Genomic DNA, 12,972 nt, shown 5'->3' with positions numbered 1-12,972 from the left:
TCTCAGCTTCAGGTTTCCCCACATGTTAAAAGAGGCGATTAACAACCATCCAGTGGAGCTGGAAAGATTAATTCATTGTACTTTGAGACCCCCAGACCTGCAGCTGCTACAGAAGTATAACTGTTATTGCAAGTAATACAGATAGTGTGACCAGATAGCAAGTGTGAAAAATCAGGACAGGGGGTGGGGGGTAATTGGCAGCTATATAAGACTAAGCCCCAAATATCAGGACTGTCCCTATAAAATCGGGACATCTGGTCACCCTAAATACAGATACAATGGCTGATTTAATATCCAGCTGAACGTCTGGCTATAACCCAGCATTTTAAATAGGGACTGGAGCCAATAGGCACTCTTGAACCTTTCCATTATTAGTGTCTGACATAATGACACCCTTTTTTCTGGATTGCTAAGTGCTGAAGTCTGCATCTCTTCCCGAGCAGCACCTGCCTTTCCAGCGCAGGAAGTCAGCTCTCGAACGTAAGCTCTTATGGAAGCATGCAAACAAACCCTATATGTTTCCCCACCGCCCTCTTCTATCCTCACCAGGTGTTTCAGGCAGTAGCAGTAGCTCCAACCCTGATGTTGTTGTAAATGAGCATGTCCGTTCAGCTTGCAATGCTGGGACTGAGGGGAACAGGGAAGGTTTTATAAATGGATGGATTGCAGTCAGTTGCCAAAACAACCGATGTACTGTATCTGCAAAGGTGATTTAAATGGAAACATTCCAGGGGCTTCGCTCTGCTGGTTATGTTTGCATCCATCTAATGAACATCTGGAAGTATTTCCACAATCTGTGGTCCCTTTTATCTGTAGAATTACACATAAATTAGCAGCTCTCAGGAACCCAGGCAGATGTGCGTGTACAGAATGAGGTACAGTGCTGTGTGTTTAGTGGAGGGACCATTTAAAATGAATGTTGATAATAGTGCAAACCATAGTACGCCTGTTACATAGCATCTACCCAGGGCTATTCATCTTCAAAGCACTTTATAGACAAATTAGGACCTGATCCAAAGTCCACCCAAGTCGATGGAAAGATTCCCGTTCAATTCAGTGGTGTTTAGATCATATATTATGGGCCAGTGTGGTCTAGAAATCAATGGCTAATAGCCAAGAATGGTCAGGGATGCAGCCCCACGCTCTGGGTGTCCCTAAACCTCTGACTGCTAGAAGTTGGGACTGGATGGATGACACCCAATTGGGCAAATCAGTAGAACTCTTCCTTGTTTCACAGGTGAGAAACTAAGCAGAGAAGTTTCTCCAAGGCACTGTGGCAGACCGGGATTAGCCCTCCAGAGTTCCTTGCTGCCACTCCTATGCTCAGAATACTGTCTCTCTCTAACAGGTATTTACAACCTGTATGTTCAGCAGGTTTATGGTAGCAATATGGAAACGAAGTGATGACATAACTTTATTTTCACATGGAGTCCTTGGTATGATTGTTTAAAAGCCAGCCGTGGCCTGTAGACAAAATTCATCCCTGTTGTACACAAGCACGTCCCACTTGACTCCAATGGGGTGTCACTTGCTTAGACCGCAGATGAATTTGGCCCCATAAATGCCTGTATGCCAGCAGCCCTCTATTTACTCTAGGCAGATTGAGTGGCCAGTTGGTAAGTTACTGGTATGGATTTGAACTAGTGACCAAGAACTGACAGATGCAATATCCTGTTACCAATCCTCCGAAATGTCCAACCCTCTCTCATCGGCCATCGTTTGGCATTCTTAGCGCACAGTCCAAGAAGATTACCCATCCGGTCTGCACTCTGAAGGCCCTGGAGGGTGTGTTTCCGTAGTCATGAACAGCCTGCTAGTTGGTGAAAGCTGGGCATGACTTTTCCTGAGTCGGGCCCTTAAAGAAATATTTGCTCAGCTTCCCCCCAGCTGTAATGCCTGACTCCCATCATGCTCTCCCTGCTGTCATCTCGAAATGAGAGCAAAGCAAATGCCTGAGATGCCTTTTACATGTTTCTCATTAAACAGGCACATAGTGCTAAGCAACAGCTTTAATTGAAATGGAAATGGGGAGCAGTGGGTGATGAAAAATGCAGCTTTGTGGAGAAGCTACAATATCGTTTTGACACTGAGCTGTCAGGTTTTCTCAGAAGGAGTTGCAAATTCTCTGCAAAACTCCATGGTCGAGGACTGGAGCTTTTGGTCCAAAATCCTTCTTTCAGGGTGAAAAGATCTATGACCAGACTAAATCATCATGTTACAAAAGTAACTTGGCCTTGGTTACACAAAGGAACCATTCAGTCAGAGCAGAATGACCCAGTTGTGGATTCTGGGACAGAGTTATTTTCAAAAAAAAATTTTTTTTCAAACCAAAGAGAGTTGAACCATTTGACTGAAACAACCTTGCGATTCTAACGTTTCGCGCTGGGGCAAACATTGGAAAAAACAGCCGCCCACTTCCCCTCTGCCAGTAACTTTCTGAATTCCCATTCTCAATGTATTAAAAAACCTATTAATAGAACTCTTTACTATTGTAACAAATCCATGACTATGAGCTCTCGCTGTGGTGCACATACTGGCCAATTAGCACTTAATAGGGACAGAACTCAGATCCTCCCGCTCCACCAACCAAGGGCCAAGGTTTTCAAAAATCAGAGTGACATTGTGGCCGCGTTGCAGTCACTGGGAGTTTTGCCTTTAACTTTATTGGGGCCAGGATTTCACCTTATGTGCCTAAAGTTAGGCTCCTAAATCTGTATTTAGGCTCTCAAGTGGCCTAATTTTCAAAAGGGCTGAGAATCCCGGTGCTCCATACTTTTAAAGATCACTTACTTGGGAGCCTAACTCTAGGCTCCAGTTTTCATAATCTTGGTCCAGGTTCTTACTACTCAACGACTAAAGCAGAATCACTATTAGCTGCTAGCAGTATAGGGCATATGCTACAAAGTTTAGCTATTCTGATTCCATTAAGCAGAAAGGGGTGTAACACACACATGGATGCCAGCTCAATGCAGTATTAATACAAATCTCCTCCCCCCCCCCACCAAAATATAGCATACATAGAAAGTTATCCATCAAAGACATGGTCTATTTGCAGGAAATGATTGATACCTATTTCTATCATAGATGAAAACAGCAGCCTTTGTCTGCACGGTCGATATATGCAATCCAGGGTACTGCCGTTGTTCTTCATTGCCTTCTCCTGGCCCAATGCATCGCTGGGATAGCAGACTAGGAGACCCACAGTCAGCTGTGTGCCAGGAAGCATACATGCCCTGTAGGTTCCCATGGTGATAGTGGGCTCCCTAGCTCCTGGCACCCAGAGACAACTTGTCAACTACATACTGTGCTGGTACAGTATGTTCTCGATGCACTCACAGAACAATGACCATGTGTTAACAGTCTCTCTAACCCTGCTGCCCAGCCACCTTTACCGTTGCAGCTCTGCCCTTTTCACTCCTCTTCCTTCAACGGCAGGAAGAGCCTTTCTGCTCCCGCCAAGACCCAGGTTCGGGGATTTGTGTTCCGCTTGGTGCCATTGCGGACCACAAACGCAGCAGGCAGTACAGCCTCCTGCTCTGTTAACGATGGCAAACCTGACCTCTGCTTTCAGGAGGTAAGTATGGAGACAGAAGTGGATCTATGGTTTTGCAATGATGCGATCAAGCCCCACAGATGGAAGGTGCGGTAGCAGTATAAAGGGTTGTTGTCATGGCAAAAATGTCAGTGAACTGGAGCCTCCTGGCCTCATAAGTGGAGACTTAATCATGTCCCAATTTTTTCCTGAGAGATGGAACCCGGCCACAGCAAAGGCGATTCGAGTCATGACCCCGCGTCTCTTCCCAGAAACTGCACCTGGTGTTTTCCGTTTCTTTGGTAAATTCTGCTTCAATTAAGCTTCTTGAGGATAGTGTGGAAGGGGGAGAGATCTTCAAGGAGCCTCAGTAGCTGGTTGGTTGAGTGTGTGGTAAAGCTGTGCAACTTATAATTTTTTACCCCATCTCACCAGTTGGTTTCTCTCCATTTAAAAAAAGCCCTATATTGGGCTCTGGGTTAGCTTTAATTTTACATGACATGAAGCAAACAGATACCAATAACTTGCCCATAAAGTGTACAATATCCCAGTGGAGCGTAAGAAAACGAGTAAGGCACAATCCTGATCGGTACAGACGAGATTCAGCCAGACCATCAAGAGTTGAGGAATGATTTAATCTCGATAGGTTGGAGGGCATTATAGCTTTAAATCAAAGAGTTGAAATAAATGTTGTGGTCTCTATGAAGGTGTTTGGATCCTTCCACTGTTGAAAGATTATTTTAATGGCTAAGGTTACTAGTAACACACAGAATGCTGACTGGTTTATAAAGTGTTTCCTATATTAACATGTACGGATTGTATGTTTTCCCTGAGAATGCTACCAAATGGAGTAGAAAGAAGAAACAAACTAAACTCTCACAATCGATCCAGTCACAAACATGTCCTGTCCCTCTTCAGACATATTAGTAAGAGTGGGCTGGATTGCATGCTTCATTTCACTTTGCCATTATGGCCCTGTTGCAGTACGTGCCATCTGTGGGATCATAATTGACTGCAATGTGATTTAATTACAGTAATGGGTTTTTTTCCACTTCGGATGAAGAAAGTAATTTGAAGATTTAAATCTTCCTTTGGCATAAAGATTTTTTTTCTTCCCCTCTCCTCAGAGAACTCTAAAAGAAAGAGAGTGCAAAGTATTTTACTTATTATCATAGATACGTGCTGTAGAATCTCATGCATTCTCCTATCTGCCAACCCCAAACCTAATCATTCTTCCAAATCTCTCCTGCCAGCCTTACCTCACTTGTCAGCAAAGATTTAGTGGGGTGAAGTCTCCTAAGGTTTCATTGACATTACTGAACACTTACTACAGAGATTTATCACAAATAATCAAAACCGACACAATTGTCAAAGTAAGTTTGCGGAAGCGGTAGCCTGTTTAAAAATAGTCTCTTTGTTCGTTTACTGAATCACGAAATTTAGTATCCCTGACTGAGGATTTGTTTCCACTTACCGGGAGGATCGACATGCGGTGATCGATCCATGGGGGGTTGATTTAACGGGTCTAGTGAAGACCCGCTAAATCGACCGCAGATTGCTCTCCCGCCGACTCTTGTACCCCACCAGAACAAAAAGCATAAGGTAAGTCGACGGGAGAGTTTCTCCCATTGACCCAGCGCGGTGTAGACACCACAATAAGTCGACCTAAGGTACGTCGACTCCAGTTACGTGAATAACATAGCTGGAGTTGTGTAACTTAGGTTGACTAACCCCATAGTGTAGACCTGCCCTGAGTCTCCCAGTCATTGGTGCAAATCAATGAGGAATGTAATGCAACTGTGTATGGCATATATGAGAATCTTCTATTCTTTTCCAGTTGTTCTCCCTTCATATTCAAAACAAAGCCCCAAAGATTGCAGTGTCACTATTTCAGGCAGCAGTGGTTTGGACAAGTACTGCAGAATACAATTGTTCGTGCTAATAGAGAACCCTCCTGTGTTTTCCACTTTCAAGGTCAGAATTGTCACTGTGCCAAGGTTCTTTTGCTATTCCAAATATCAGGAGTTCCAGGCCAAACTGCAATGTGGACTTTGAAACTCACTGTCTTTGTAGTGTGGTTGCCTGTTGCCACTTGTTTCCAGTTTATGCCATGATTTCTCCTCTGAAACTTAGTACTGTGTAATGGTAAAAATGCATCTTTGGCGTGCATGGAATTTGCTTACTTTATTCCATGTGTCAGCAGTGCTGAACACTGTACATTTTAAGGTGAATAGCTTACTTGGGGCCAGAAGAGTATCCTTACTCACACTGGGTGAAATCATGGTACCTTGAAGTCCATGGCAAAACTCCCCGTGGCATCAGTGGGGCCAGAATTCCATCCATGGTACAGGACTTTACTCTGCAAGTGGTTTATTCATTTCAACAGAACTATTCATGGTGTAAGGTGATTACAATCTGGCTCTTGGTTAAGACCCAAATATCTGATGGTCCAGTTATCTCAAATGGGTGCTGACAGTAGCTATTTCAGTGTTTTGTTTGTTTTAAAATCATTCTTCTTTCTTTGTCTAGCTGGAATCAAGATGACGACAGCTGCACCACTGGGAAATAATACCCTGTCTCCAACAAATGTGACCACAAAGTCTCAAGAAGAAATTCTTTATCAGAGTAAGAAAAATATTGTGACAATGGATATATTTGAGTTGCATTTTAAATGCCATGTGTCTGGGGAAGATTTTGAAAAGATGTCCGAAAACATTCCCATGTGCAAACATTGTTACACAAGGGACTTATACAAAACTGCCACATCACGCTTTGAAAATTCATCCTCCTAAAGATAATCAAAATTAAATAGAATAAAATGGATTTTAGTGAGCTTATTTTAAAAAAGTGTCAGTCTTGAAGGTCCTGTTTAAATGCAATTGTACGAGTTTTTGATGTGTGTTTTGATTCTTTCAGCTATTAAATAGACACTGACTACCTGAAGTAAGGACAAAAGTCTTCTGTTACTGATAACTTATTTTTTTATTAATTGTTTTTATTAATCTAGTTTACTCGACATCATTTGCTAGTTTTGCAGAATTTACTAGCCCAGGCACAAAGTCTAGTAACGTGCCCTCTAGTATAAAGATTGTAATGAAAAACATAGGATACATAGAGCATACATAGGATATGTAAGCACCTTGGGGGGGAGGCATAGCTCAGTGGTTTGAGCATTGGCCTGCTAAACCCAGGGTTGTGAGTTCAATCCTTGAGGGGGCCACTTGGGGATCTGGGGCAAAAGCAGTACTTGGTCCTGCTAGTGAAGGCAGGGGGCTGGACTCAATGACCTTCAAGGTCCCTTCCAGTTCTAGGAGATGGGATATCTCCATTAATTATTATTATTATTATTATTATATTATACGTAGGTATGTGCTTAACTTTATGCACAGTGAGTAGTTGTTTATTGGGAGCACCTAGAGGGCCCAGCAGAGATCATAGCCTCATTGTGCTGGGCATCACAGATTCTTGGGGTGTGTCTACACTGCAGCTGGGAGTAGGCGTCCCAGCTCAGATAGACGCACTAGCTCTGCCCCAGCTATTGCTAAAAATAGCAGAGTGGCCAGGGATAGTACGGGTAGCAGCTCAGGTTAGCCGCCTGAGTACAAACCCACCTGGAACACCTGGGTGGTTAGCTTGAGCTGCTACTCTCAGCTACACTGCCATTTTTAGCATGCTAGCAGAAGTGGAGCTATTGTGTATCCATCTGCAGGGCCGGCTTTAGCAAGTGCAGGGCCCGATTCCTGGGGCGGCACTTCAGATTGTTGTCAGATGCTACCGGTGTGGTGCTCTGCTTTCTCCTTTGTTGATATCACTCGGCTGCGTGCGTGTGTTCCCTCTGTGTGCTGCCCCAGCTCTGCGCAGACAGCTGACCCAGCAGACCCGAAGAGAACCCCCAATAACCAGAGTCTAGTAAGGCACGAAGGCACCTCGGCCAGGTTTATTGCAACCCTGACACAATTGCAGTTCCCCGTAGATTACTTAGTCTACTGGGCATACTACGAGAAAGTGCCTCTTGGCAATGGACTCAGCTCAGTCAGTGGCGGGACTTTCCACTGCCCCCTCGGCTGGACAAAGACACCACCCCAGGGATACATTCTTATAGACAGGTACAAACAAGTTACACATCACTCCTGACATATTGAGGTGCAACCCCTCTACGCAGCAAGGTACAACCCCTCTACGGAGTAAGGTGCCGCCTCTTACCTTGTACATGTTGGTTCGATCAAAACAACTCTATCCATCATTTTACCCTTTTGCCCGGCATTGGGATGGGTCGGCCTGTTCCATGTTATCTGTGGAATGTTCCAGTATTGGAGTGTTCTGATATCTGGTGTCCAGTACCTTTTAGGTCTGTCTCTTTTTGCAGCATCAGCCCTTTCCTTGTCAGCTTCTGTGAGCAGGTCCTGCCTTTGGCTCACAGCTTAACTTTGCTTTATGTTAGCAAAGTCTTGACCATTTCTTTAGTTCAGGCCTCATACTGGGCCTTTATCAGAGGCTTCACTTACTACACAGATTGCCGGCTGGGGGAGGGAGTGCCGCAGGGCTTGCCGCGCTCCAGCCGGCGCTCCGGCCAGGAGAGCGGGGCCGCAGGGCTTGCCACGCTCCGGCCGGCCACTCTGGCCAGGGTGAGTGGGGCCCCTGAAGATGACTGCCGCCGGGGTGAGTGCGCGGGGCCCTCTTAGGCACGGGGCCCAATTCCGGGGAATCGGCCTAAAGCCGGCCCTGTACATCTGCCCAAGCTGGGAAGCACGTTCCCAGCTGCAGTGTAGACATACCCACACTAAGGGAGAGTTCCTGCCCCAAAAAGATGAAACAGACAAAGGGTGGAAGGGAACACAGAGGCACAGAGAAGGGAAGCGACTTGCCCAGGGTCATATAACCGGTTGGGCAGAGCCATAGGTCTCCTGAATCCCCACCCACTGGACCAGACTGTCTCTCAATGGGTTTGTTTACTTATTGTATTTCCTTCAGCAAAGATTAGGAAAACAGACCAGTCAGTTTGTTTTATTTTAGTCAGTTTTACTCTCTAATTCTTAAGCGCTAATTCGGTGCCACAGTGTTTGGAGTTAAGCCTTTGCCTGCAGAGTTTGCACCTCAAATCACTGTTTTTCCAGAATAAAAATAAAAATGGAAACAGGTTTTGGAAATCTTTTTCTCTTTAAACATGTAACTTAAATTAAGCGGGCAAAGTCTTGTTCAAGCAATACAATAAAAGCTATTTAAACAAAACATGCTCAGTCTTTTTTCTTGCCCCCCTCGTAGGTTCCGGAGCAATCGTAGCTGCCATCGTAGTTGGAGTGATTATTATATTCACAGTGGTTCTGCTCATGTTGAAAATGTATAACAGGTACATGGCTTTGTTCCTAATTTCTTTTATGTAGCTAAGGTTAGACAGGATAAACCGAAATCACTGCCACGTGCTTAGAATTTCTCAGGTCTATGCTGTCTCACAGGCCATTTCAAGGACTTAATTGCCGAAATTCCAAGGACTTAAAATTACAATACACATTCCTGATTGTTCACTTGAAATTTCAGACATCATAATCATGCTCTCTTGCTACCTTGAGGATCTTGTCTTTTTCTGTTCTTTCCACTCTGCTAGCACTGGTTTCCTTGCTGTCCTGCCTTCTCCTCTGCGACGCTTTCTGATATCTCAAACTTCAGAACAAAACATTTTAAATTCCTTTTGCATATGCCTCTTGATGTCTCTCTCTCTCCTTCTGCTATTCTGCTGTATTTAAAAACTGTTTTAGATGCAGTTTTCATGAAAGATTCAACAAGAAACAGAAATGTAACTTCCCCGTCCTCCTCCTTCCTAGTTCCATTTCCTTTCCCTCTCATCCTGATTGCTGGCCCTTCCTGCCCCCTGCTGCTCCACTACCTGTGCTGCCTGTCCCACAGCAGCAAACTGAAACTGACCAGAAATCAGGTCAGTTTCACTTTGCTCCAAGCAGGATATTCAAATTGGATTTGTCTGTTTTTACATTATTGCTTTCCAAGATACAAAAAGCATAAATGAATGCAAGTCTGGCAGAGGCTTTTTGCATGCCAGCCCCAGGTTTTGTCTACCATTTTCTGGCATATGCTGCCCTCTGGTTACCTGCTGCTTTCCAGATGAGGCAACTTAAATGAACCAGGTTATCTTCATGAATCCTGAAGGAGTTTGTGTCTTCAGTTTTCTTTTTGTACCTGTGGTGACAGAAGCCTGCTGCCTTTTGTCTCAGTGGAGGCTACAGATGCCCACATGTTAGACAGGGCAGATGGGCTTCCTGTTTGTTTTCAGGTGCTAATTATCTATAAATCCCTAAATGACCTGGGTCCTGGCTGAAATTTTTGGAAGTAAAAAATGTATTTGAAAAATGGCCTTTTTCAAAAAGTAAAATCTTTGCAAAACCTTGACTTTCATTTTTCATGACGCTTATTCAAATTTTTTCATTCAGCAATAAAATAAACTTGGGGGGGGGGGGAGAGAAACAAAAAAGATCCATTTCATACCCCGCAAGACAGTAACAACTTTGAAAATTTTTCAAAAAACAATGTACTCTTTTTTTCAACCTGCTGTACTGGTCATTTCCTCCTCTTCCCCATCCCCCGTTACAGTTAGCCAGCTGTAATGCTCTCACGGCCTGTCCCCAAGGATTAACTCTTGGAGCAGGCAGCAGAAGATTCTTGGTGTTGGCCCCTGTTCTTTGGAACTCATTGCCCGCATTTAGCAGAGTGGGGCAACAGAGAGCTGCTGCTTCTGGCATGTTCGTGGAGGAAAGTGAAGTAGGGTGTAAATCTAAAACTCTCGTCACCACACTGATGAACCATTAGTAACACTGGGTTTCAGTTAAAATCTTGGGATGAAATCTTGGCTCCACTGACTAAAATGGCAGGAATTCCCATTGACTTCAGTGCGGCCAGGATTTCACCCTTGATGTTCAATGCACCATGATTCTTGCCATTTTCCCCCAGACAGGACTTAGAATAGGAGAGCCCACACCCGGACAAGTAGGAAATGATGATGAAATTTTAATTTCTCTTTACAGACACATGAGGGCAAAACGAGAGCTGGAACCCACAAGTACCAAAGTCAAGACCCCACCTACATTCGGTCAGAACAGTACCAATGCTAATCAACCCACAACAGTAACTATCATACCAGTGGACATCCATATGCAGAACAGATGACTGTGGACGTTGGCCCTACCTATGAGAGATCACTCTCCTTGAAGAATGAGACATGACAACCAGACTCTTTATTCACATAGACCTGTGACTCTTTACCAGAGGAGAATTGGCACTGGTACAGTGACTACGTGTGGAGTTGAAACCAAGGATTATGTGGGTAACTGGCCACGTTTTCTTTTAGTAGAAGGAAAAAATAAAATGCTGAGCACCTTTGTATGGCCGATCTAACAATGTGATGGCATCATATCAACAGGAAAATGAAGAGTCTTATTTTCTCTGTAGAAGTTAAGTGGCAACAAATGGCAAAAATACCCTTTAGATGGGTCAAAAGATGCACACTCCTGTATTTAGTGTCCTTGATCAGTCATGAGCAGTTTGGTGGACTCTCTTTTCCTCTCCTGCAGTGATCAATAGTGATGAAGATGAAAGATCTGGATGTAAAGGCTACAACTATGCTTCATTCTTGGATTTGTTATGCTTGTATCTTTTTATTTTTATTTTAAGCATGAGGAATAACACGTGAAGTAACAAAACTGTATTCAGACTTCACTGGCCTTTCTGATTCCCAATCAGATACATACACATGGATTCAGATAAAACAGGGTATGAATGTAATGTGCTTTTAAAAAAAAAAAAGATTTGATGTGTTTTAGCAACTTGACAGAATTTGTCAGTTTCCAGCTGAATCCCTCTTTTCAGGGATTTTAACTCAGCAGCCATATTTGTGCTGGGTTCTCAGTTTGGGAACACTTATTTTTTTTATTTTTTTTTCCAAATGATGGGATGGGGGGAAAAATCAATTCTATTTTTAAATTAGAAGAGGTTCAAACAGGAAGAGAATGAAAAACTAGTGATATTTTGTGTGTGGGGCTGCTTTTCTTTAAGGATAGACGTTTAAAAAAACAACTGAAATGTTGCAATCCGTAATGTAGATTTGGCTTTTTTTTTTTTTTTTTTTTTAGAAAAATAAATTATAAAAGCAACCACAAGCTATTTGGTTTTGCATGAGTAACTGTTGTGGGTGTGCAGTAATTCAACAAAAATTTCCCAAGGATTTTTCACAGGCCCACTGGGTGCACACACAAAAGCAGCATTGTTACACTCTCTATGGCCTATTGTGTCCATGATCTACATGTTAAAGCGTCCCTAAACATTAGCTAACAGAGTAGACAGCAATGGTTCAGAAGAAGGCAGTGTAGCCTATTGATCTAATAATTCACCTTGTGCAAAAGCCCCTATATAGAGATGCACATGATAGAGTTCTAAAGAGCATCAACCCCATCCTTCAACTTGCCCAGCCTCGATGTTGCAGCACAAGCCACACACTGGAATACCCAGGCACAACAGAGAGTGAACTGACTACAGTGTTAATCTCTGGGTCTGAATTCACTTGGTTTGGTGGGTTTAAATTACATCCATGGTGTTGTATTAAAAGAGAATGTTTTGGGTTAATACAGACTTATGTATAGAATATCAGGGTTGGAAGGGACCTCAGGAGGTCATCTAGTCCAACCCCCTGCTCAAAGCAGGACCAATCCCCAACTAAATCATCCCAGCCAGGGCTTTGTCAAGCCTGACCTTAAAAACCTCTAAGGAAGAAGATTCCCCCACCTCCCTAGGTAACCCATTCCAGTGCTTCACCACCCTCCTAGTGAAACAGTTTTTCCTAATATCCAACCTAAACCTCCCCCACTGCAACTTGAGAGCCGGCTTTAAGCACAAAAAAAGCTAGTGACCACTTGGGGTCCACCCTTCTGAGGGCCTTAAGAAAATTTGCAACTGGCAGGCCATCTTGATTTCTCCTTCTGGCACAGAGATAGGAGAGGACGACACACTGATCTGATAGTGATTTGTTTTGGCAACTTGTGGCTCTATACATACTATAAGGCCAGCTTTGCCTGGGAAACTTTGTCACTTATAAAGGGGTGTAACTAATTAACCCGATCAAAGAACCAATTTTGAAAAGGATTTTTTTTTAAAATGCAAAGCCTGAGATTTTTAAAATAAATGCCCATGATTTAAATCTCACTGCAACTCATTTGTAATTCTCCCCTCCACTACTGTCACAAGTCAACCTGACTCCCCTGGGTGCTTCAGTTTAAAACATGCAACCAGAAAAAACATTAGGCATCAGGTTGTAGATTGTTCCACAAACAAAAGCTGTTGAATTTTTTTACCCTGAGCCAGGGCTCAGAAAGGTAAGTTGTTACATTTGCAAACGCCACCTCAAAAATGTGAACTGGGTGTAAATGACGGGGAGATGAGTC

At 43.6% G+C, this 12,972-nt stretch overlaps 1 protein-coding gene across 8 annotated transcripts in view; it reads left to right on the top strand.

Annotated features, from left to right (window-relative positions):
* NCMAP (non-compact myelin associated protein) overlaps nucleotides 1-12,728 on the top strand; it is a 30,828-nt gene extending 18,100 nt beyond the window's left edge. For 5 of the 8 annotated variants that reach the window (XM_065576815.1, XM_065576816.1, XM_065576814.1 and 2 more), the window contains 3 exons: nucleotides 6,062-6,157; nucleotides 8,795-8,879; nucleotides 10,564-12,728. In XM_065576815.1, the coding sequence (XP_065432887.1) occupies nucleotides 6,073-6,157; nucleotides 8,795-8,879; nucleotides 10,564-10,705 (312 nt within the window). In that variant the 5' untranslated portion in view covers nucleotides 6,062-6,072 and the 3' untranslated portion in view covers nucleotides 10,706-12,728. Of the gene's footprint in view, nucleotides 1-1,237; nucleotides 1,349-4,785; nucleotides 4,906-5,369; nucleotides 5,507-6,061; nucleotides 6,158-8,794; nucleotides 8,880-10,563 lie in introns of those variants that run through there. The other 3 variants (XM_065576817.1, XM_065576813.1, XM_065576818.1) reach the window with 3 other exon arrangements.
* Nucleotides 12,729-12,972: the final 244 nt, after the last annotated feature.

The sequence above is a fragment of the Chrysemys picta genome, chromosome 23, assembly GCF_011386835.1.
Source record: "Chrysemys picta bellii isolate R12L10 chromosome 23, ASM1138683v2, whole genome shotgun sequence".
NCBI classification, from domain to species: Eukaryota; Metazoa; Chordata; order Testudines; family Emydidae; genus Chrysemys; species Chrysemys picta.
This window is presented reverse-complemented; position numbering and strand designations above follow the sequence as displayed.